Genomic DNA, 23,959 nt, shown 5'->3' with positions numbered 1-23,959 from the left:
CTATTATGATCACTTAACTTTACAGGGATGTTTTTTCATTGCTAAAATATAGGAAAAATAATAATATCAACTGTCAACTAAACTTGAGAGAACTTACACTTGCAGAATGAATTACCACTATAGAGAATGAACAATATAATCTACATTTCATTTGGGATTGCGGAGGATGTTTTTAAATGAATCCGCAATCAGCAGTTTCCCTGACATCATTAGTCAGAGCTGAAAGACAAGCAGATCTAACGGCACAGGTTGGGGAATATTCATAAGTACCTCAATGTAGATTTTTTTTTCCAAGAGGGTATTTTTTATTGCACCACAGTGCTGGCACAGTTGGAAAGTTTTTGTGTATGTCAGTCAAAAGTAAGGTGTGTAGGCACCAAAGAAAGATGTGCATCTGGTATGGAAAGACGGGGCGGGGGGACTTATTTTAAAAGGGTACGGATGACTAATTTGAGGGACTTAGATATCACATCAATTTCCCATTGGATACCTGCCAGGCTGCATACTTGCTTGTCTACACCTGGAAATTCAAACTACTAACAATTGTTCTGCCATTCAAAAACCTTGACAACATCCTCTGTAGCATCGATCGAACAAGCCTCAGCTGCCTCGGGGGACGTCTAGCCCAGGGTCTCTGTATAGAAAAATACCCATCTCCGTGCAAAGGTTCCCATCCATCAATCTGTTTCTGTTCTATGTTGTAAAGTTGGAAAAAAAAATTCAACATACTGTGGCCTGGAAATAGGAAATTTCTTGGAATCACCAACTTCCCAACTGCATACCTGCTGAACCCCATGATTAAACAGCACCAGCTGCACTCCCTTGGTCATGTCATCATGACGCCTGGAGGACCCGCTGCCTTGTAAGAAGCTGCGTGGCTGAATTACAGCATGACCATTGGTCAGCATGAAGGCAAAAGCAAGAGTTCAAAGCTCAGCTCAAGGCTTCACTAAGGATGTGCAGCTGCTGGACGCTGCTGACCGTAACGACCGGCAGCAGAAGAGAAAAGTAGAAAAAGAGGAAAAGTAGGTGACAGCAGAAATGACACAGGCGGAATGTACTCGAGGTGCTCTCACTACAACCTAAAAATTGCGCTGTACCGCCATCAAAGAGCTCGCTGTTGGACACAAGTTGCTCTGAGATTCACTGAGCAGCCAAAATCAAGCAAGTGTGTGTGTGTGTGTGTGTGTGCGTGTGTAAGAGCAACAGAGAGAGAGGGACAGGAATGGGCTCTTTCTTACATTTAGGCGTCTTTTTGTGAATTTTTTCACCATGCACGAGTTCTCTAATCGTTAATGCCCTTGCACATAGGAAACATGGTGTAGGAAAATGTTCGTGTTAGGATCATGTAAATTACACTTTTCTATATGTAGTCCATATTTTGCAGTTAGTTAGTAAATGTAATTACATGCTGAAAATGGGGAATTCATGTGTATTTTCTTTTCTGAAAGGGTGATTTAAATAATAGTGAATCATTTAATATTAAGGCATAATACAAAATACAGACGGTGGATTATTATAATTACAGTAATAAAACACTTATTTCACTTTCATTGATGGTGATTTCTGCATTCAGTTCTCATTTAGTACAGTAATTAGTATTTTGCTAACATCACTTTGCTCGTAAGAGAACCTAATTTTTCTCTGCATCTTATCGTGAATTGCACCTATTCTGCAAACAATGAACAATTAAGTAGCCGGAGCAGAGAAATAATTATGCATGTGATAAAAACAGAATGTACTGATTGAAAACCCTTACCTCTTCAGCATAGGCGTCACAAAGTTTGTGTCCCGACAGCAGCTTATTTTTCAAGCTCTTATTCTGAAAGAGAGAACAGAGGGAAAGAAGTGATGCCATTGGTGTTTATTCTGTGTTCTGCACTGCATGTTCCCTTAACATTTCTCCGGGTTTATAAAAAGAACTATTGACTCGGAGGGCCTCGGTTTTACCAGCAGGGCATTTGGCTGTTGAGGAGCTCTGACAGCAAGTGCTTGGTTGCCTCTTGATTTGAGACGAGACCGAGGAGCAGACAGGAGTGCCCTGTCTGAGCATCTGAAAGTGCACTCGGGCTCACAGGCATCAGAAAGGTCAGACATGAAGCTCAGGGCCAGACCCCCAGTGAACTTTAAACGTGATCAGTAAAGCCTCACAATCAGTGACTGGCAGCCGGTGGAGTGATGCCAGAGCAGAGGTCATAGGTCTTCTTGTTTGTGCCATTTAAGACGCTCGCTGCAGTTTTAAAAACAATATGGCCGCCTGAGAGTGATTCGTGACCTAGAAAGCTTTACAGTGTCTTACAATGATTTACATGAGATCATAATGATTTTGTCCAGGTTACATGGGGATCTGGGGAATTTGTCTTAGTAATTTGGTGCCAAACGAAAAACAGCCATACTCTTCTGTCAGAATAAACCATAATAACGAAAGAATATAATAAAAAATATGTCCAATATATCATTTTTGTTATGTAAATGAAGAGTTGTTAGTGCAGGAATGTGCAAGATGATTCCATGGAAGTGTGCAAAAGTTGGCATTGTGATATAGATAATAAAAAGAGACAGTAGTCCAGTGTGCGTCAGTGTAGCAGAGTCAGATGTAGAGGCTAAAAGTTAATGTAACGTTAAGGAAACAAGCACCGTATCGACAGTGCAGCCCCGGTTTCTATTAGGGAAGGCAGCAGCCAACACAGGGGTTTCCAGCCACAGCCTCGGTGTAAGAGGCAATGCGACTGGGATCTTTATGTGTAAATTCAGTCTGAGTCAAAGGCACAACAATATATTTGACAGAAAAGTCGGCCAATGACCAAGAGGGGCATGTAAAAACACAGGAGAATGGGGTCTAAGGGCAATAACAGCATTCGAGGGGAAGGGATTTTCCTTTTTAATTGACAATGATCTGTTAGTAAGATTGGCCTCAAACCAACTTAACGTTCCACCCAAAGTGCCCATCCAGATCTCAAGATGACCCAATAAAACAGCACAATGGACCATGACAAAAAGCTTGGCTGCGGTCTAAAAGAACTAAAATTGTGCAGTCTCCTGCATTGGCAGTTAAGAGAAGGTCATTGGAGGCAGAATGTCTCTGCTGTGATTTAAAACAAGCCTGACTGTCGCAGCAATGTAATTACATTGCAAAAGGTACAGTACACAGTACAGTGCTATGCACTAAAGACAACAAACTGCACTATTAAACATAATGTATGCAACAAAAATGATACATATGGTGATGATATTTGATGATGCATGAGGGTGTTTGAGGGCACGCTTGGTTATGTTGCTATGTGAAAAAAATAAAAATAAAAGAAAACATCAAACTGTGGAATTCACTTCACACTCGCATATACATCCTTAAAATTGTTTACAACAGCTCGGTGCAGGCCTGCAGAATTTTTACACTGCTTCTTAGAATATGAACATGGGTAGATTCAAACAATAACACGTCGATTTCACATGGGACTCAATCCTCTTCTGCAGCTTCTGCATTGTTTGGCCCTTCCATCGCCCCTTACCTCCAACCTATAGGGGCCTTCCTTGGTTTTTCTACTATATCACAAAATGCAGTTTCCCTGAGTATCTAATATTGACACAAAAGGGATTATGTAACAGTCAGTTTAAATATGGTGTGTCTAACAAAGACACTTAACATAAAAATAAATTAAAATAGTGTTGAAATAACTTGTATACACGTTTTTATTCATCTGGGATGCCCGCAAAAGCGTCTGCGTCTCATATTCCAGTGCGATTTATATTCTGGATTTTACAGTACATTGTATTTGATAGAAAGACATTCACTGACATTCACAGTAACTGAAGTACAGGGGAAATATCACGCATTAAGCATTAACAAATGTTTAGGGTGATAAGGGGACTAAAGTTACCCCATTGGCTCAGGAAACCTAAAGAAGGTCTCATATTGGATGGCAGGAATTTGCCTCCACTGTTACCTTACTTAGCTTGATGTCACTTCTGTTTTATCTAGAGAAACAAATGTAATTGGATGCAACTTCATCAACAGAACCAGTGAAGATTTATTAACCCTTTTCATCGACTCAGCAGCACATTTTCAAATTCTTAATGAGTTTATCAATGGGCTAATTACCTGTAGCTCAGGGTCTATTCTTCAAACCCAACCAGCAGAACTCAAGTGACAGCAATGAATATTCATCGAAGACAACTAAACTCTACTATCCAGAGAACAGAAATAGAAACCATGCATAAGAAGTTGGCTGTTGCTCTTCTTAGACATACAAACAGTATGCTACATAAACAAGTGTATGCCACAGCAACTACTTTTCCACATGTTTTGCATGTGAAGGATTACAGTGCATGGGCTTAGAGTTTGATCTAACAGACTTTGAAACAGCATGACGGCTGATGCCAGGAGGGTGGTCCTGAGCGAGGCCAAGACTGTGCTGTCTCTGGGCTTTTCAGAGGCAGTAATCTGCTAACTGTGCAGAGAATGGACCAGAAAACCTCATCACAATGTGGGCTCTGTGGGAGGCAGGCCTGGACAGATCCACATGGGAGATGACGGGTGGAACAGGCTATAAACAGTTCATCTTCATGCCACAGTATGACAATGTGGGCAACAGTCGGCTTGGGACCACACAATGCACTTCATTAAAATGACAAATATCAGATAAAGGAAGGAAAATCACTTATGTGATGTTCTTATCATGCCGACAATCAGGGAAAAAACGATTTAAACTTTCATAAAACTTGAGAGAACTAAAACCTCAAGAGTTAATTAACAGAGAATGAACAATATGAACTACTTTTCTTTTGGGATTGTGGAGGATGTTTAAAAACCAGAAATCAGAAATCAGATGTTTTCCTGTTTTCATGAATCAGAATTAAAAGACAAGCAGATCTAACAACACAGATTGGGGAATATTCATGAGTGCTGACAGCAAGTTTTTGTAATTTTTTGAAACAGACTTTTTTATTGCAACACATTTCAGGCACAGTTGGGAAGTCTGTCTGCATGTCAGCCTGCTCTCCAGAATCAGCTGCAGTTGGTGCGATTCTGGCTGCAGTGCAAGTGAAGTTTGTTTTTATCAACACGTCACACCACTTGTAGCAGCCATTATTGAAAATATGATACTGCCATAAGCAATTACGGCTTATAAATGGTGCATTAAATTAATTTAGGTGGAGATAACACATTTGGCTATTATGTCGCTGTGCTCTGGTGATAGATTTGCTGCTTGATGTTGGAGACAGCTCAATGTTATTAGGTGTCGAGCTGGCTGTGAAGCTCGGGGACAGTGTGGATACAGATGGAGAGGAGTACTGCGCATCCACCAGCTGGCCCCTTGACATCTACTTATAAATGATGACACCACCTCCACAATTCTCAATCTGTGTCGTGGCACAAACTGACTGCATTAGGGCTTAATACTGAATGACAATCATTCACAACACAGCTGCAACTCAATCAGTTTGTCACATATCATCAGCCATGCTAGCTTCATGGTTAGCATGGCTGGTTGTTTGGTCGAGATCAAAATATATATCCAACTAGTCATCAGGTTGACACTAAAATGTGTACAAAAAGCAATGTTCCAAAGCTGTTGTATTCAACTAACTTTGTTGATCCCTTCAGCAACACCATGAGGTAATGTATTCAGTGGAATGTCTCAGCAACTATTGGTTGTATTGCTACGGTTTTAGAATTGGTAGGCTACAGACAACCCTGATTACTAGTAAGCAAATGTTAGCAAGCTACCACTCTACACTTATATAGTGAATATGGCATAGCTGCTAAACATCAGCATTATTGACATTGTGAGCCTGTTGTAATGCTAGCTTTAGCATTTTGCTCAAAATACTGCTATGCCAAAGTACAGCATCACAGAGCCATTAGCCTGGCTTTAGACCCTTAGACTCGTTTCAACTTAAGATTTAGATAGTATACAACAAGTGGATGTAGCCACCTACACGCCATCGGTTGTTTTGTGAACCCCCCCTTTTGAAGCAGTGTGTCATTGTGGCCGTCGCCATCTTGTTTTTTTTTTAAACCAGAAGTGAAACCTATTGGACGATTAGGATGCATCTGTATCCTGGTTGAGAGGCTGCCATGTCAGGGGCTAGTCAATCACAGGTGGCAATGTGAAACTGTTTATTGTGCTGATGAATCCAATTTAGAAGTAGGTTCATTTTACCTTCTGGTTCATACAATCAGACTTCTTTTTGCCACCAATGGAGTTGACCAGGGCTGCACGGTGGTGCAGTGGTTAGCGCTGTTGCCTCACAGCTAATCTAATTGGCACCTCACTGCTGCCAATTAGAAGGAAGGTTTAAGGTATGTTTGAGGCATTGGCTTTACTTTAGCGGTTTCATTTACTCCTATATAAAGTCTATGACATATATTATTGTCAAAGTGGCTTGTACCATGACCAGCTGGTTCAGACTAGAGACCAGATAAGAGAGCATCGTCTACTCTTTAGGACAGTACATATACTTCAGCCACACATAACTATTTTGTATTTTATTTTATTTGCACATAAACACACATACAAAAAGAGACGATAACAATATTAGTAAAAAAATTAACATTGTGCCGGAGAGGTTAGAAGCCAAAAAACACTTGTGAAGATACCTCCCCTAGTAAATATCAATAAAAGATAAAAAACTAAAAATTCCTAAGTGATCAAAATTTTGAGACTAAGCTGTAGTAATACAACGTTATTAAAGATATATTGACTTGACTGAAGATTGTTTTTTACACAGTGGAATGCATTAAAATGATATCCATAAAGTGTTGAAAGCCTTGGCTGAGCTACTATCAACTGATAAAACAGCCACAGAAACTTGAACATGGTGCTGAAACAAGCTACAGGGTGAGAGTACCATAATTTTGCAGGCAGCAAAAAGCTACATTCAGTTTAAAAAGTGGCAGTTTCTCACACACAAGACATTCTGGCCTCTGAATCGTTCCTTTGCAATTCAATTCTCACTCCCACTCACACCTGTACAGTGCACTATACAGTACAGTACATGCACACTGAGCAGAGGTAACGAGCTGGGAATGCTGTTGTTGTGAGATTCAGTGGGGCAAAACTGGCCGAGAATCAGTCCTTTACTGTTTCACCTCCCTCATGCGTACAGACGGACCACCTCTCGAGGACGTGTAGAACTGGCAGCTGTCATAAAATGTGATGTATTTAAGCCTCAGGGCGCACTCAGAGTGCAAATAAGATCCTCTGGAGCTTATGTGTCACGGTGCATTATGCCAAATTAGATACACTGAGCCACATATGTCTTCACTTGTTGTTTTCACAGTGCTGTCATGGGCATATAGGAATGTTTTCACATTTACATGCTGCTCATATTTTTTCATTTAGATAAAATCATGCACACACACACACACTACAAAACAGATCCATGACTATTGAGGTGTCTTTGACTGCAAACCACACAAAGGAATAATGCGCTGCTCGTGTTGTTATGACGATGAGAGGATCTTAAATGCACATCTCGTTTAGTTTTATCTCTAGCACGATTTGCATAAATGAACAATAAAAGTTGTGTGAAATAAAATTAAAAGTAAATAACAAAATCGCAGGGATAAACAGCAATCTCTAACCATCGAGTGGACATCTGCACTCACAACATGCCTATCTGGCTCAACTCACCAGAATTACTTTCACACTTTCAAAGCGCTGATGTGTCGACAGCCCCCGAGTGTTGATATTTACTGTCCATCTAGGTCAGCTTTCTCACTTCACCACACATCAGCGTTGGCTCCTTTTAGCCTTGTGATAACACGTTTCATTATTTAATTCTGGTCAAAACTTTCCCACATTAACACCATGGAGTGTAAATGTGTCATTAGCTCTGCCTAATTACATATTCATGTCTTAAACGGATTCAATTTCTCCGTGCATGCAGCTCCTGCCCCTTCTGCAACTACTAAGTTTAAACGAATCACTGATAGTACGGTTGGAGTTGACATTTTTATTTTCTACTTGTAGGGTCACCCTGGGCATGGCAGCCACATGGCCTGACACCACTCAGGGGTGTAAGTGGGGCACAGTTGTCACAACGTATTTCAGCTTAAAAGGTCAATAATCTTCATTGTGGAGACGGAAAAACCAAGATGACAAAATGTTTCTGTTGCATCGCTGCTTTGACAGCTTTCACGTCTCAACTGTTAAAATATGACTTCATTATTTCAATTTTTGTCAATTAAAGGCCAAAATGAACTGAGCCCACATGACGACACTGTTTATACTGGATGTTAATTAAAGGAAAAAGATCACAAAGTTTTTTCAAAGGTTCGGTTTAGTTATGAAAACACATATTTTAGCAATACAATCAATTTTCTATCATTCTGTTTTTGAATCATGTTCGTGAAGTTTGTTTGGTTTTCAAAGTTGTACACATATTTTAATCAAATTATTTTTCGGAGCATTTCCTTCCTCCTGAAATGAACAAGCCGTTTTGCCATTCAAAGGTTAGACCTGAGCCACGACCAGGCTCGGACTGGCAATCTGGACACTCTGGCAAATATGCCCACATAGTGGGCTGCCAGGCCACCATAAATGTGTGTGGGAGGAAAGAAATCGACTTGCCAGTCGCAGGCCCACTACTCTAAAAAGACACCGCAGTTCAGGCTGGATTACAGAGCTTCTGAAAGGGGTAGGATCGCACCGGAGCGCTAATTGGAACGGCACAACGGTAACGGTCTGCTCTCCGGTCTCTTCAAAAGTAGCCCAACTCCGGTGGAACCGCGGACCTGGCAACCCTGGCAACCCTGGCTTCGCATCACATGACGTGATATGAAACTTTGTTTGATCATGCCCCTCAACAGCTCTGTGTTTGTGAAATATATGAACTACACAGCATATGGACATATGACAGCCTGTGGAGACGATGTTTATACTTTAACTGTGCGCGAAAAATACGGACAGATCGCGATGTTACTGATTCAGGTACAGAGCATCAAAACACACACATAAGCACATCTGTGTCATATCTGCTCCTCTCCTAACGTCTGTCTCCTCCCTGCGCTCATGATAACTCTGTTAAACTACGCATGGATCACCTCCAGCTTTCTTTATAAAGGTTGTTCACAGAAATACAGGAGCGATCGTGACCCTATTGAGTCAGGGGCAGAGCATGAGTACCACACACAGATCGGTGTCCTCACTGCACTGCATGATTAGAAACTGCTCACTGCTGGATCACACTGTTATAAATTCCACTAAACTGCTCTTAGATCACACCCTGGATCAACTGTCTCTGACCACGATTGGCTGACAGTATTTGGAGTGGCCACACTGCACTGTCTCTCCAAAGTTGTAGAAAACATGGCTGCTCTAGGATCGGTTATTCTGCCTTAAATGCACGAGCCAGATTCCCCAGGAGATATCAGACTGGTAAGTTGAAATCTTGACGACGACTTTACCACAAGCTCGTGCAAGAAGGCAGCCTGAGGTGAATGACGGTGAATAATGATTGGTCGATTTAGGCGAAAGCAAGGTTCTACGTAGAAACCTGCAGCTGTTCTGAACGGCCCATTTCAGAGGCAACCTTTTTTTCCTCATTCTGGAAAAACACAGAATTACACAGTTTTCGCTTTTTCACTGTGATCAATTAACAGCCAAAACCCATGCAAAATATGAGAATCCATTCAAAAGATACTGCCCCTTTAAGAGATTTATGTTTTACAAGTTTCTTCAGAAAGAGGTGCTTCAACACCTAGAAGCAGTGGAGGCAGAGAAAGCTGCATCTTTAACCCCGAGCAGTATCAAATGAACAAAGGCTGTTGTACTGATGGTTCATGGGAAACACACCACTCGTGTATGACTTACTTTGCATACGTTCTGCTGGATGAGACCCAAGAAAAGGAGCTCGCTAAACCTGTCTTGTCATTTAAAAGATTTGCTATGAAAGAATCCAACAGCTTTGAAGCGTGCGTCTCTTATTCACTTTGTTGAGTCACAGTGGTGGGAGTGATGTTTGATACAAATCTGGCTAGAGAGAAAAAAACAGTCTCCCTACAGATGGACCTGGAAAGACTCGAGCCACAAAGCAATTTTAGAATATTTCTCAAATGATTAAAATCATGTAGAATTGCTGCTCAACTTTTCTGCTCTCTAAGTTTTGACATGAGCCATGTTTAATGAGGGCGGTTGATCAAGCAGAATGTACTTTGGAAAAGAAGCAGTAACTTGGCCTGTCGTTCAATGTCAGCTCAGATATGAACTCCTAAAACTTAATCATAAATAATTAGGATAAAATAATACCCAGGGGATCTTCTATGTACAGGGTCTCCATAATGGTACTTGTGAATTGCAGATAAAGTCAACTGACTTTTCAGCCTGGGTCTTGATCTTACTTATAGGTCAAAAGTGCATTAATATAATAGAATAAAATCCCATTCCGGGCTCTTTCTATTTGGCAGCCTCTGTCATATATTAATGAGCAGCCTCCACACACAACATAATCAATTACAGTCTCTGTCTGTACATCCAGCAGGCTTGTCTGCTTTCTCAAGGCAAGAGAAAAAATAAACTCACATCACAGGAAAATAGTGGCGGGGCAGTTATCTCGCTGTTGAACGCGTTTTAAATAAATTACTTGCATTAGCAAAGCAAACGTTCAGCGTGGATGAGCTATTAAATATGACATACCCCCAGACATCTGAGGAGGCTTTTGGCAGCCTGAGCTGAGCGCGTCTTGGCAGTTTCTTAAGGACTCTTTAGGTCAAAGGGGGGATTATACATAAGTGAATAGATTGCTTTCTCGTATCCGTTTCATTGTGTTGACACATCATCGTATACATGAGGCATGCATTGGAAGCATGGTGGTCTAGTGGTTGGAAGATTTCCACATACTTGTCATTGCTCTCGGTTTACATTCGAGTAAGATATTGGACCGCTTTATGAACCCAAGCAGAGGGCGTACATGTGAGCGAAACACTGCACGATCAAACATTGCTCTAATTTGTTTAGCTATGATCTCATAATCTCTTGCTTATAACTGTGCCAGAACATTAAGGAGAAATACTGAAGTGCAAGACACGAGCCAAGATATCTGTAAAATTTCCTGTCCCCAGAAGACATTCAGCCTTCTGCTTTTCCAACCTTAAATTAGTTTATTCATTATTCTTTTAGATGTACATCCCATCATGTGATTAGCTGTTTCTTAACTCACTCATTTGCATATGAGGTTGCAGACCCGCAGACTGAGATGTGGTTTGTCAATATCTCATAGCATAGATAGTTTGTCTAGATAGATGCCACATATATTGTTTTTTTATTTATTACAAAAAAAGCTATAATTGTGCACAAGGTGTTACATCTTTACACTGTAAAGATCCGGACGGGAGGAAGCTACAGCAATTCTTAATTTTGCTAATGCTCATCAAAAGGTTTGGTTTTACTTTCCAGGATTACATTAAAGTAATTATTCATTAAACCTTTAATCTCGAAGATCTCAGTTTCGTTCTCTTTGGCGGCACTATGGTGTTAAACGGTAATTACGGGAACACACTTCCCAGATATCCAGACAGTGTCGCATGTGTGACGTCCACAAATCTGATTTTCCTCGCTGATGGTCGCTTTCCTTTTTAGACTGTTTGCCTTCATCTGAGCGTCCAATTTGTTTCTTTTTCTTTGGATTTTCACTTATTGTTGAAGTTGTATCTGTAGTCATCGATCTTTTCTTTGTTTGTTCAGCCATAGTAGATTACTGTTTACTCGCAACACTTGCAGAGACCGGAAAAGCAGCCGCTTAGCTCCGCCTACCCTCCCTGGCAGACCAACCACTGCTGGGTGATGGAAAACGCGTCACTAACTGGGCGCCGCTTGTGATTTTTGTCGCCACAGACACCCAGTCTGTAATACTGCAAATGCAAAGGCTTTCATCAGTGGGCCATAGGCTCAATCACCATTGTGTTACCTCATTCGGAGATAGATAGAGACTTAACAGACATTTATTCAAATGAAAATCTTTGAGATTATTACTTTAAGGTAAAGCAAGACAGCTTAATTCAGAAAGCATAGTTCAAACACACAAGACATTTTTAAAACATAATTATTTGAATCTTTAAGCCTTTAAGTCTAAACTGCATTTAATGTATCAAGTGAATTTGCTTGTCTAATCTCAGACTGGTGTAAAGTAATGAATGTACCTTAGCACATATTAAAGGTACTAGTATTTAACATCACTATTTTTCTCTTTGATATGACCTTATACTCCTACTTCACCACAGTCCAGATGAAAGCATTGTCCTTTCCCTCCACCACATTTAACTGTGAGCTGTGGTTATCACTTCCTCTACAGATCATCCTTTTACATTCAAAGCATATGAGCTCATAAAACAGGATGCACTGGTATAGATAATGCATCACATTTTACCAGCAGTCATTTTATATGACCACCCAACAGTAGCTGAATGGAATTATTCGCCTCAACCAACTTTAACAGCAAAATGCTACAAACATATTAACGCATCAGTTGAACAAATAGTATGTCAGAGAACACGAACAGGGCGAGTTTCTTAATTATGAACACTTTTACTTTTATAATAAGATTCATCAATTCGACACTAATATGGTTGTGATACATTTTGAATGCAGGACATATACTTGTATTTTTTGATATTGCAGTATTTCTACTTTAAATGAAGGTTGTGATTACTTCCTCCACCGCTGCCATAGGTTGAATAAAACTATTACAGCATGCACTCCATGCTGCAGACAGTAGAGTAAAAAGTTATCTGTCTTTTTCAGAGTGTTTTAGGTGTCTGTCAGTCTGGATGCACTGCTCTATTATTATCATGCATGAGATTTTGCTTTGATGGAAATATTGCCCACATCCTCATTTGACCTGACCACATGTGTCAGATTAGTTTTTCTTTATACATATTGCCTCTCCCCATCCCTCATCAAATAGCTGTTGAGTAGTTGTGTAAGATGCTTGACAAGGCTTCAGGCTATTCGGAGAAGAGAGATAAGATGAACTCTATTGATCTTCGCAGGGAAATTGGGAACGCCTGGCGTTTCAAAGAAGAGATGAAATATTCCATGTGAAGTAGACTGAATTACTGTCAGCATAATAATAGAGCCCATCCCTGCACCAACCCTCCCACCTGAACACTAATGTTTTCTGGCCATCGGAATCATTAGCATTCCTCGCATTTGTTTCAGCGGAATTAAATAAAATTGGCCAAACAATCTGATGTCCGATGGAAACAATGATAGTGAAGCCTCTTATGCTGAGTGTCAATTGTAAGTCAAGTAATGCACTACAACTGTAAAATAGGAGGAATGCCTATACAAATTGATGTTATGATATCCCTCCATGCATCCATTATCTATACCATTTATCATCTTAAGGGTCGCAGGACGCTGGAGGCTATCCCAGCTGTCATTGGGCGAGAGGCGGGGTACACACTGTACTGGTCGCCATTCAATCACAGGGCTGACACACGGAGACAGACAACCTTTCACACTCAATGTGATGACATGTCAAATTAAAAGATTCAAACTCTGACATCCATGATCGGTCAAAAGCATTGCTGTGTACTCTGCATATAAGGCGGAACAAAAAGCTCTAATGATGCCTCGCATTGGCCCACTCGACACTTTGTTGGTTGTTTGAGAAAATAGGCTCGTACGAGATGAGCGAGGCCTGTGCAGAATCGATCGCCGCCTTGCCAAGCACATTGCATGACTGTTAGAATGTTGTCCGACTGTCCGAGCTGAAGTTGCTCTCCACCGACTGCACAACTGCGTGCATGATGGGAAACGACTTGCTCTGGTTTGAGTGAAGCGCCTACTGGCTGAAAAAGCTTTGACACCCCCCACAAGGAAGTGGTGAGACTTCTGTCTTATTCATCATTATTCATTAAACTTCATGAAGTGTCAGACAGACACCGAACTGTTTTAACAAAGTACTCACAATGTAATGCTTTACACATGCATATCTCCAATGGTGTTTATATTATTGAAATAACTGTCAAAACCCCTGAATAAAATATAATGAGCAATTATTTGAAGGTCTTGGTATACAAACTTGTGTATCCAATTAAAATAATAATAACAACAACACCAAATGAAGACTTTATTCAAATCAATTTGCAGTGAGGTGTTTGTATTATAGATGCTCGACTAGGCGAGCTGCAAGTTGGTTAACAAAGAAGCGTCTGACTTTATGACTCCTCCCCCGACTGCAATTGGCAACTCTCGCCTGTTGTCGAGGCGAGCCGGCAGTCATCTGGAACGAGCCTATTGCCTCAACCTGCCCTATATTAGACAAACAGTTATGATTGGTCTGACCTGAATTAGGGCAGGTGGATATCTGTCTAAACAGGAAGGGGGCTGGACCGATCTACCCGAGCAAATGAAACTCATCTTGCTTCCCAGATCAAGGCAATAAAAGATGCTTATGTTGTAAAGATAGCCAACATTTCAAAATTCCTGTACTGGCATTTGAAAATGCTACATCCTGAACTTTGTATGCAGAATTGTCCAACATAAGGGAAGGCCTGGGTTTGATACTTTGCCAAAATTGCTCAGGAGTAATTGCAAATCAGAGTTTGGAACCATTTATGGACAACTGATTTAATGGTTTGAGCATTCATGTGGCTACAAAGTTTTTAAATACCTCAGGTTTTAAAACTGCCCTGATCAATAAGCTGAAGATGTGAGTATTGATTATGCTTAATGGCGTTTAAAAAAATCTTCTGCTCTGATACCAAAAGATAATATTCTGTTCAGTTTGTTTCATTACGAGAAACGTTGATAACATGAGTTGGAATAACAACGGCAGCATCTGTGGGTGTGATGTGGTCTCACTACGGTGTACTGTACAGTAAGACAGTACATTACTTCCTTCTACTTAACAACAGCCTAATGACCCTCTTGCTTACAAGGGTGTCATGTAACATCACATGGAAAGTAAACTAATTGAATGTACTAAGTGAGGCACTAAGCTGGTGATGTCAAGAGATGTGACAACAATTCCTGTCGCCGTGCTCATTATGTAAATGGCGCTGCTTCTCATTGAGAACTGAGCTGTTTGTTTATGAGCTACACAACAATATTTGCAAGCAGAAAATAAAGAATAGAAGTCAACACGATTGGCTTTGTGTTTTCAGTTATGATGGTGCATCAGCAAAAGGATCTTATTGTCATCAGTGAGCAGCGTAATGTGACCACCATCATCTTGAATTGAGTTTTAAATCACAGCTGTGCTTGTTGTTCCAACACTGTGTAAAGGACCCAAAGTGAACGATATGTAAGAACGAAAAATAACTTAACTAATATATTTTGTTGTTTTAAGACAAAAATTGTAAAATAAGTTTTTATTGTCATTAAAGACAGTTCACAGTAATAGTTATATCAAAGAAAATTCATAGTCCTTCAGGTTGCTTTCACACCTGACGACTTTAGTCCGGACTTTGGGACTGTACTCGGAAAGTCTGGTTCGTTTGGACAGGTGAGAACACGCATTCAAACTCTGGTGCAGACCAAACCACCGGACCATGTTCCACCAGAAAAGATGCGACCTGGTCCGTTTCCAAATGAACCATGGCCTGGTTCGATTCAGGTTAGAACATAAACAGACTTAAAGTAGGACCTAATATAGGAAGCAAACCAAAACACTGTGCATTGTGGGTTGTTAACAGATGCTGACACTTGCAGAGAGAGATGCAGCCATGCAGCAAGATGAGTAGAGGTCAGACGTGGGGGAGCGACGAGGTGAGGGCTCTAACAGAAATATGGTGACCAAACTATTTCACAAATGCTTGTGGAAACGCACAAGAAAACGGAGGTTTTCAAACTGTTCAGTGAAAACTAAAGGAGATCGAGCTGTGGAAAAATGTCGGTTAACAGAAAAAGCTCTCCCTTCATGTTTACATCAGGGAGTTTGCCCACGTGGAAATTCTGACCAATCAGAGAGCAGTTTCCTCACGCATCAAAACTTTCAGTCCGCTGGTAAAAGCTGCCGTCTGAACACAAACCAAACTCGAGACAAAATGCAACATAGTAACAATTTGGTCTTTGATTCGGCTCAAACTTTAGGTGTGACAGCACCCTGAGAGAAGAGGCATGAAGAAGTAGTTTTGCTCATGTTGACACAGTTTGGGTTTAAAAGCTTACACTTGCAAGATATTTTTGGCCACTTGGGGGCCGCATAAAAAAGTTTTTATATCAGCATTTTTTGATGTTGACTCAGAAAATGGAGCAACATTATCTTTCACTTGGCGTCGGAGTTGTTGGCAACCTTGCAATTGCATGTTGAATATTCACCATATTTAAGTGTTTTGTCCCCACCAACACATATCTTGATTTTTCTTAACACTCCACTGTGTTCAGCAGGTCGTCTGTTACTGTGTCTGTCTGCATTATAGGGCTAAGGAGGTAATGTACTGTTAAGTCAATTGCAGGCCATTTCACTAACCAATGAGCTGAAGCTGGTTATTCATTTTCTTAGGTTCATTGCTACAAGCGACGCCTCTCACATCTTTGAATTTTGTTATTTTATATATTAATTATAGCCTTTGTAAGCTCTACATGCTCTATAGACTACCTGAGGATGTATGCGACTCAAAAAGTTGAGTCTACATTTATGATCAGTGTGGTTTATTTACACAGGATACATAAATATGTGTTTCCGTCAAATAAATAGCAGAAATACAAATGACTATCTCTGGCTGTGACGGCAAAATAAAAGCACTAAAAACAGCTTCAATAATTGTCAAACAAGGAGAGGAAAAACGTGTGACAATACCAAGACAGCCAATTCTCACAGGTAACACTTTTAGATGACTCTGTCTTCAGTCTTGTTTCCACGTAATCATTCACGCTGGATTTACACGGGATACGATAAATCTTGGTAGATGGGAGCATGGCCAATATTTTATCATCATTACCTCACTTGAATATCAATGTCATTCCATTTTCCAGCTTCAGCCTGAGTAAACGCGACTGTGCAAACAAAACAAAGTGATAATTATCTCACAGTTTTACCAATTACAAAGTCACATTGAACCAAAATTTTTACTTCAATGAGCAAAGGCACACAATCTGCATGCTTGGACATGAGTCTATTCATGAGTCATTTACTCCTCTAATGCTGGTCCATGATCTGGAGGTCCAGCTGTCAGTGTCCAGCACAGCCTCCGTAGTGATGTAGAAGAAGAGTTAGGCAAACGTGGAAATGGTAGCTTCATGGTTGATGTCTTTATATGGGACGCCATCAGATTAATCTGTTTGTTTCAGACAAACAGAACGTAGTAACATGGCACTGTTCCAAATAAAATAAAACGCAAAACTAAAATATTTGTTTCTGAACAAGAAATATCTAAAACGGCAGCCTTCATAAGTCCTGTAGGGCTTGGATGTATTTCTGTATAAAAAATGCACCATCCAATTTATAATGTCACAGCGGAATATCACAGAAAACCGGTCACTTGTCTGGAAGCCGAGGGCCAGAAATCAATATCCAGTCAGGCTGTGTGGAATAAGGCAAAGCTGCTAAGTGACAGCATGACACCAGTCCCCTGAACACATGCGGCCTGTCTGTAGCGCTCTCAAACAAGTTTCTATGATTCGGGTTCAGCTCCAGTATCCATGAAACCGCACAGGGTGAAAATTTGGTATTATGTGCAAAACAATGTGGAGAGTGACACAAATTTAATCCCACTCCTAGAAGAAATTCAAAGACTTATGCATAAATGTAGGAGCTGCCAGCAGGTGGCTGAGTTGCCCCGACAGACATCCCACACAGTGCAAATGAGGAAGTATAATTTTTCACTTCAAGTTGACGCAAAGCTCAGACAGAAGCGTCTCTGTGATGGCGGGGGAACTTTGGGGCTGATTGTTACCTCACTTTCAGTGTGCAGCCGAGGGTCGATATGATTCGGAGTTCTCTGATGGCTTCAAAATGCGACAGTATGTTAAACTCTGGATCATCAAAGCCTCTTTGCTAAAATCAGGCTGTCTGCTCTGCAGTCAGAGTTCCTACTGTGTAAATAGGGACATTTGACTATACATCACAGAAAGTACTGAACTGGTGATTTGCAGGTCAAAAGATGTCTAGACGCTGAGGTTAAAGCAGACTACGTTTTAAAATTGTGGGTCTGTAAAGAATATGAAGTCCTTTCAAAAGTCCTTTCACTACAATTCAAAGAGTTTGGATCTTCTTTCAACAAGAATGAAGTCATTTAAATGCTGTTGAGACAACATTTATATGTATCCTACGGGTCCATTGTCCAACTAATCCCAAACTTTTAGGACTGAGCAGGAGTTAAGATTGTCCTAGTCGACCAGCGGTCTTTAGTTTAAGCCAGTAGTCGATTGGTTGTCGCTCATCTTTAAATAGATCATCTCCAGGTCTGAAAAAGAATGTTATAGCCTAAGTAACATTGTTTACACTGTTCTGCATTACAGGGAAATAGAAAGCTGAATTAATCAGCCTCTACTCACGTTAATGTCAAATCTTGAAAGTTAATGACTCTGAATATGTCGGAAAAATCAACAAGGAGACTTAACATTACATTAAGGAAGTATAACACAGCTTGCCTGCCCTGCCCCTGCTTTGGCCCTCTTAACTCTAGTTGGGAGTCCCCTGGTTTCTCTGGGCTGATTGAGTTGGCTTTGGTTTGGCTTGTAGCTGCTACCTAGCCAACATAATAAATGTCATAAGATGTGTTAATGTTTCAAAAACCAGGTTCTTTAGTCACTCAGTGCAGCGGTCCCAACACAAAGCCCTTTTAAAGTAAGATATGAAAAGCATACTCCCACTTTCCTGTACATCACACAATCACACTGCAATTCCCGACCACTGAAAACTTGGCCGACGTTTGGTCCCCTTTCAGGGCGCAGTGATTGGAGCAAGTAGAACTTCATGTATCTGCAGTTATTGCACTCATTATATGCATTGTAAAGCTGCAGAAGAGGGAATGAGAGCATCTTTCATCTCAGAAGTCTGTATCTATCGGCTGTATGGTAAAATGAGGCTGTGATAGTTTATGTTCTGCCTTACCCACAACAGAAAATGTAATGTTTCCTTCTGATTGTTTCATATGAAACTGCAGAGACAATTAAGGATCCGAAGAGTTCTATGTGTAAGAGGGAACATTTTGGAACAGCAAGTGCTGCTAAATGTGGAATATTCTTTGGAAGTAACAATTCATTATATATGAAGCTTCCCCTCGGCTGTACGTGCAGGGCGACAATAGATGAGAGACTTGTTCCTGTGATTGCTAATATTGTTAGGAAATGGTTTATAGTTTCAAAGTAATTGGACAATCCCAGGCTATGAGAATAATATGGGAATTCTGAAAGTGAGAAATATTACCTGTAAATAAAAGGAGATTGCTGTGTTGGCTGCATCACAGACGGTAATTTGTCTTTTGCATATTACAGCACATTGGCAGTGTTGGGAGGAAATGCAGATTGAATAGAAGCCGCCCCCCCGGCTCTCCCGTAGGAACACGCCCTCTTGTTGGAGACACTGAACCAGCACGCTCTGCTTTCAGGTTTACCTGCTACTCCAGATTTCAACACAGACAAGCTAGTGCAGGATTACTGTACTTCATGGTTTGCATATTCTCTAAATAGGCTTTTCCCCTCTCACAGGCTCTGTTACATTTACTCACTGTGTACAAACTCTGTGCTCATGGAAGACCCAATGTTTAGTTCTCATGCAGGGATTTTATAAGCCCTTACTATATTTGGCTGTTCCCTGGCTTAAGGTTATCAGTTCTAATTAAAACAGCACATTACAAAGTTACTCACCCTGACGTCATCTCTTGCATAAGAGGCCCTGCTGATAATGAATTAACAAACAACAATGCCAGAAAACATCTCCAGCACAGCAGCCCCTCTAGACGCCTCTGCTATAGATGACAGTGTCGCAGTCTAAGCATGGACTAAATAAAAGAAGCGGATGTAGTCACCACGACAACGCCCATTGGTTTGTGAAATCCCCCTTTAAAGCCTTCTGTATTTTGGCTGTTGCCATCTTGATTTTTGTTTTTTTTATCGCAGCCAGGACTGAACGTGTTGAAAGACGGGTTGATATGCATTGTTACCTCTGTATCCTGGTTGACAGCCCCCGTTTGTGGCAACCTGTCAAAGGGCTAAACTTGAGATCATACATGCATTAGGAAATGTTTACTGAAGTAATAAATCGAGGGAGAAGAAGGCCCATTTTAATATCTTGTTTCATACAATCAGACTGCTTTTTGCAACCATTGTAGACGCCCCCTGCTGGCCATTAGACAGAATGCAGGTTTAAGACACTAGCATGGTCTACTGTATGCCCACTTTATAAGCCGTCAATGAGCCTAACCCATCTCATAAAAACACTCGCTTTAGAATCCACTGAGGTTACATTATACATAATGCTACTATCGCTTATATCTAACCCTAACCCTCACCCTAACCCTACAGTATATCCAAACAGGACAACAACTAAATCCATAAATACATCATTCCATCATCTATACCACTTATCCTCTTCAGGGTCGTGGGGGGCTGGAGCCTATCCCAGCTGTCATTGGGCGAGAAGCGGGGTACACCCTGGACTGACCGCCAGTCAATCACAGGGCTGACACACAGGGACAGACAACCTTTCACTCACATTCACACCTACGGGGCAATTTAGAATCACACATTAACCTAATGAGCATGTCTTTGGACTGTGGGAGGAAGCCAAAGTACCTGGAGCGAACCCACGCATGCATGGGGAGAACATGCAAACTCACACACAGAAAGGCCCACTTCGCCTGGACTGGGGTTCGTACTAGGAAGCTTCTAGCTGTGAGGTGACAGCGCTAACCACTGCATCACCGTGCAGCCCTCCATAAATACAGTGAAAGGAAATGTTCCCACCTTTAATGTGAATGTGGTATGTGTTGGGTGTGTGCTATACCAACAGAGATAGCTGAGTTCTCCTGCTCATAGAGCTCAGCTAGAGTTGCCAACATGTCCCAGGATGCATTGCTTGTTAGCATCTGCAACAGCAGCCTTGTTCTGCTGCGTTCTTTTGGCCTTAAACCAGCCAAGTTAAGTCAAGTTAACCGAGCCAACGTCAAATGTATCCTTGTCCACAACACCCTGCAGACCACCTGCTGCTGTCAACCTGCTTGACGCACACCACTACTATTATTATTGATATATGTCAAACCTGACCTGAGGTTGTACCAAAACCTGTCCCTCACTCTGTCTCTCTCTCACTGTCTCGGCCCAGCCGGTCAAGGCAGATGGCCGTCTGCCAATGAGTCTGGTTGTGCTCGAGGTTTCTGCCTCTTAAAAGGCAGTTTGTCCTTGCCACTGTTTTAAGTGCTTGTTCAGTGGTGGATTAATGTTGGGTCTCTGGTCTAGACAGTCTAGACCTACTCTATATGTTAATACGTTTTTGCGCTATAAGAATAAAACAGATTGCTGCTAGTTCATAATACAAGCAAAGGTGGAGACTACAAATCCAAGCTTAGACAGCCTGTTGCTCTTCAAAGCCAACAACTAGCTGGTGACCAGAAGAAATACAGATTTTGCAGCTGCATTGAACTGCACCCCATTTCCCCCATTTTCATTTTATAAACTGAGAAATGTAGCGATAATTTTGTTTCCTCCAGCAGTGATTTCAGCACTGCCCTTATACAGTGCTGCAGGAGACAGTGGGAGTGCTTCCCCATTTGGAACAAGCTTCCTGGTGATGCTAGAAGGCAAACACTGACTCATTACTTTAGCTTGAATTCTAGACTCATTTATTTAATGCAGCACACAGTAAAAAGTGGTTCCATGATTCCAACAAAACCATTCTCTCTCGTCTTCACCCGGCTCGACAGTAAAAGAGCAGCATCACCAGAGTAGCTCAAGGAGCTGTCGGGTGTTTGATTCAAATTAGCAGACAATAATGTGAATTTTCTCCTGAACACGTCTTTGACACGGATTGAGTAGAAGAGACAGGTCCACAATCTGTTAACCCACTGGCTCACCCCAGAGCCACATTCAATCAAACTCTAAGCTGTCCAATGAAAAGGCGAAAAACACAGATCCACTTACAAGCTTTTTGAGTTTCATGCTGATCTCAGTGGAGAAAGAATCAATGCTCCATGTGGAGGAAGCTTAGATCAGAGCTGGTTTGATGCTGGAAAGTGTGTGAAATGAGCATGATGTCAGAAATTACAAGAACATGCTCACTGTGAAAGACATGGAAAGGGATTATGTGAAAGAAAGAGGTCTGACACTGAACTAGCAGGATGATAGGCTGTCGGACATACGGTGCACTCATCGGCCTTCGATTCGCACACATCCTAAAACTCGATTCTATGATATATTACTCCCAATCAAAGGTTAAGTTTACTGATCATACCCTTGCACATTTGGCTTTTACTTCCATCTTACCATCAGCTCCATAAAATGTCATCAATAGATGTTGATTGAAGCAATGTTTGTTTCCTACTAAATTCTATCTTCATTTCTTGGCTGCGTGCAGGACAGATCTGGCTGTTATCTCTGATGTCTGATTGACGGTCATTTGGCAGTTAAACTTTTTGTGTCAGTTTTTGCTCGGGCTGTTGAGGGCTCATCTGGCTAGCTTATGTCTGTGAGATTCTTGTGCTTCTTCCACACTGTGCGCCATGTTTGCATATTGCTATAGCAACCTAGGACACTTGGATTTGTTGCCCTGATTTTATTTGCATCTAAATGAAATGCCCATACCGTCCCAGCGTCTAGAGTTCAGTGAGAGCAGTCAGGATGAACTGAGTTTTTGCTGATACTTGTTCATGTATATCCACATCGGTACGGGGGGAAATAGTTCTACATCATATTATCTGTACATTTTGCTTGATGTTTTTGCCTGGGTCCAACCGATCAGCGCCACATGTGGGATTAACGACACTGTCAAGGAGTTGTCAAGCTGTGTGTTTGAACCAAGGAGGAGTTATAACAACAAAGGCGACCGCTATGGACAAGATAGACGCTGCATATTGCCCAACATCAAAGTCTGTAGTCTGAAGTTTGTCCTTCCCTCAGCTCCACTTTAAAACCCAGAGAAACCAGAACTTGTGCAAGGTAAGGTATAAGTTTCCACTTACATTGACATTAGATGTAAGCGGATACGTTGGTCCCTACTGATTGGTTAATGCAAATCAAACCCACCCACACTGAAATGGTTCAGAGTGGAGGTGATGGGAGAATATAATAACGTTTGGATTCGCATCGCACCGTGTGGATTTTGCATGTTCTTCCCCTGCATGCGTGGGTTCCCTCCAGCTTCCTCCCACAGTTCAAAGACATGCTCGTTAGGGTTTCTGGTGACTCTAAATTGCCCGTAGATGTGAGGGTGAGGCTGAAGCTGCCATACACGGGCTGCAGCCTTCAAAGGAGGCGGTCCACGGAGGATGCTCCATTCATAGCCTGTGTACACTGTCAAAGCCGAGCTAAAATGAGCCTGGTCTACCCTTGCGTCACCAAACGGCGCTCCTGTCGTCTAGCAACAGGTAGCTAGTGGGCTAACTAGCTAATTCATTCGAATTAGCGCACAATGCATCTTGGCATATGGTGGGCCGCGAATCCGCGGATGTACCCGATGGATCCTTTGCGGCCGGAAAACTGGAGGACGCATTTGTCGGCCACATCTGAAGGAGCCTTCGAATTGGGACAGCCTTCGACGCGCATCGCAATCGGCCTTCAAATACGGCCTTCAACGGCTGCGGCCACTGGATTGGGACACAGCTTGAGTGTGAAAGGTTGTCTGTCTCTATGTGTCAGCCCTGTGATTGACTGGAGATCAGTGCAGGGTGTAACCTTGCCTCTCGCTCAATGACAGCTGGGATAGACTCCAGCCCCCCCTGACCGTGAACAGGATAAGCGGTATAGATAATAGATGGATGGATCATGTAATTATTTTAAGGTATCATTTTTAGTCCCCATTTTTGTATGTGTGCTTTCTTCTAATGTTAAGTGCCCAAAGCATACTAATGTCT

General features: G+C 41.6%; 1 protein-coding gene across 1 annotated transcript in view; it reads right to left on the bottom strand.

Annotated features, from left to right (window-relative positions):
- Positions 1-23,959, bottom strand: part of luzp2 (leucine zipper protein 2) — a 189,030-nt gene that overhangs the window by 47,293 nt on the left and 117,778 nt on the right. Inside the window, exon 6 of the mRNA XM_069657841.1 lies at positions 1,760-1,822. Within this exon, the coding sequence (XP_069513942.1) occupies positions 1,760-1,822 (63 nt within the window). The remainder of the gene's footprint in view (positions 1-1,759; positions 1,823-23,959) is intronic.

Source organism: Semicossyphus pulcher, unplaced genomic scaffold, assembly GCF_022749685.1.
Source record: "Semicossyphus pulcher isolate SPU_LCO1_2020_fin unplaced genomic scaffold, fSemPul1.0.p SCAF_1, whole genome shotgun sequence".
Classification (NCBI taxonomy): Eukaryota; Metazoa; Chordata; class Actinopteri; order Labriformes; family Labridae; genus Semicossyphus; species Semicossyphus pulcher.
The sequence above is the reverse complement of the archived record's forward strand: the minus strand, read 5'-3'. Positions and strand labels throughout refer to the sequence as shown.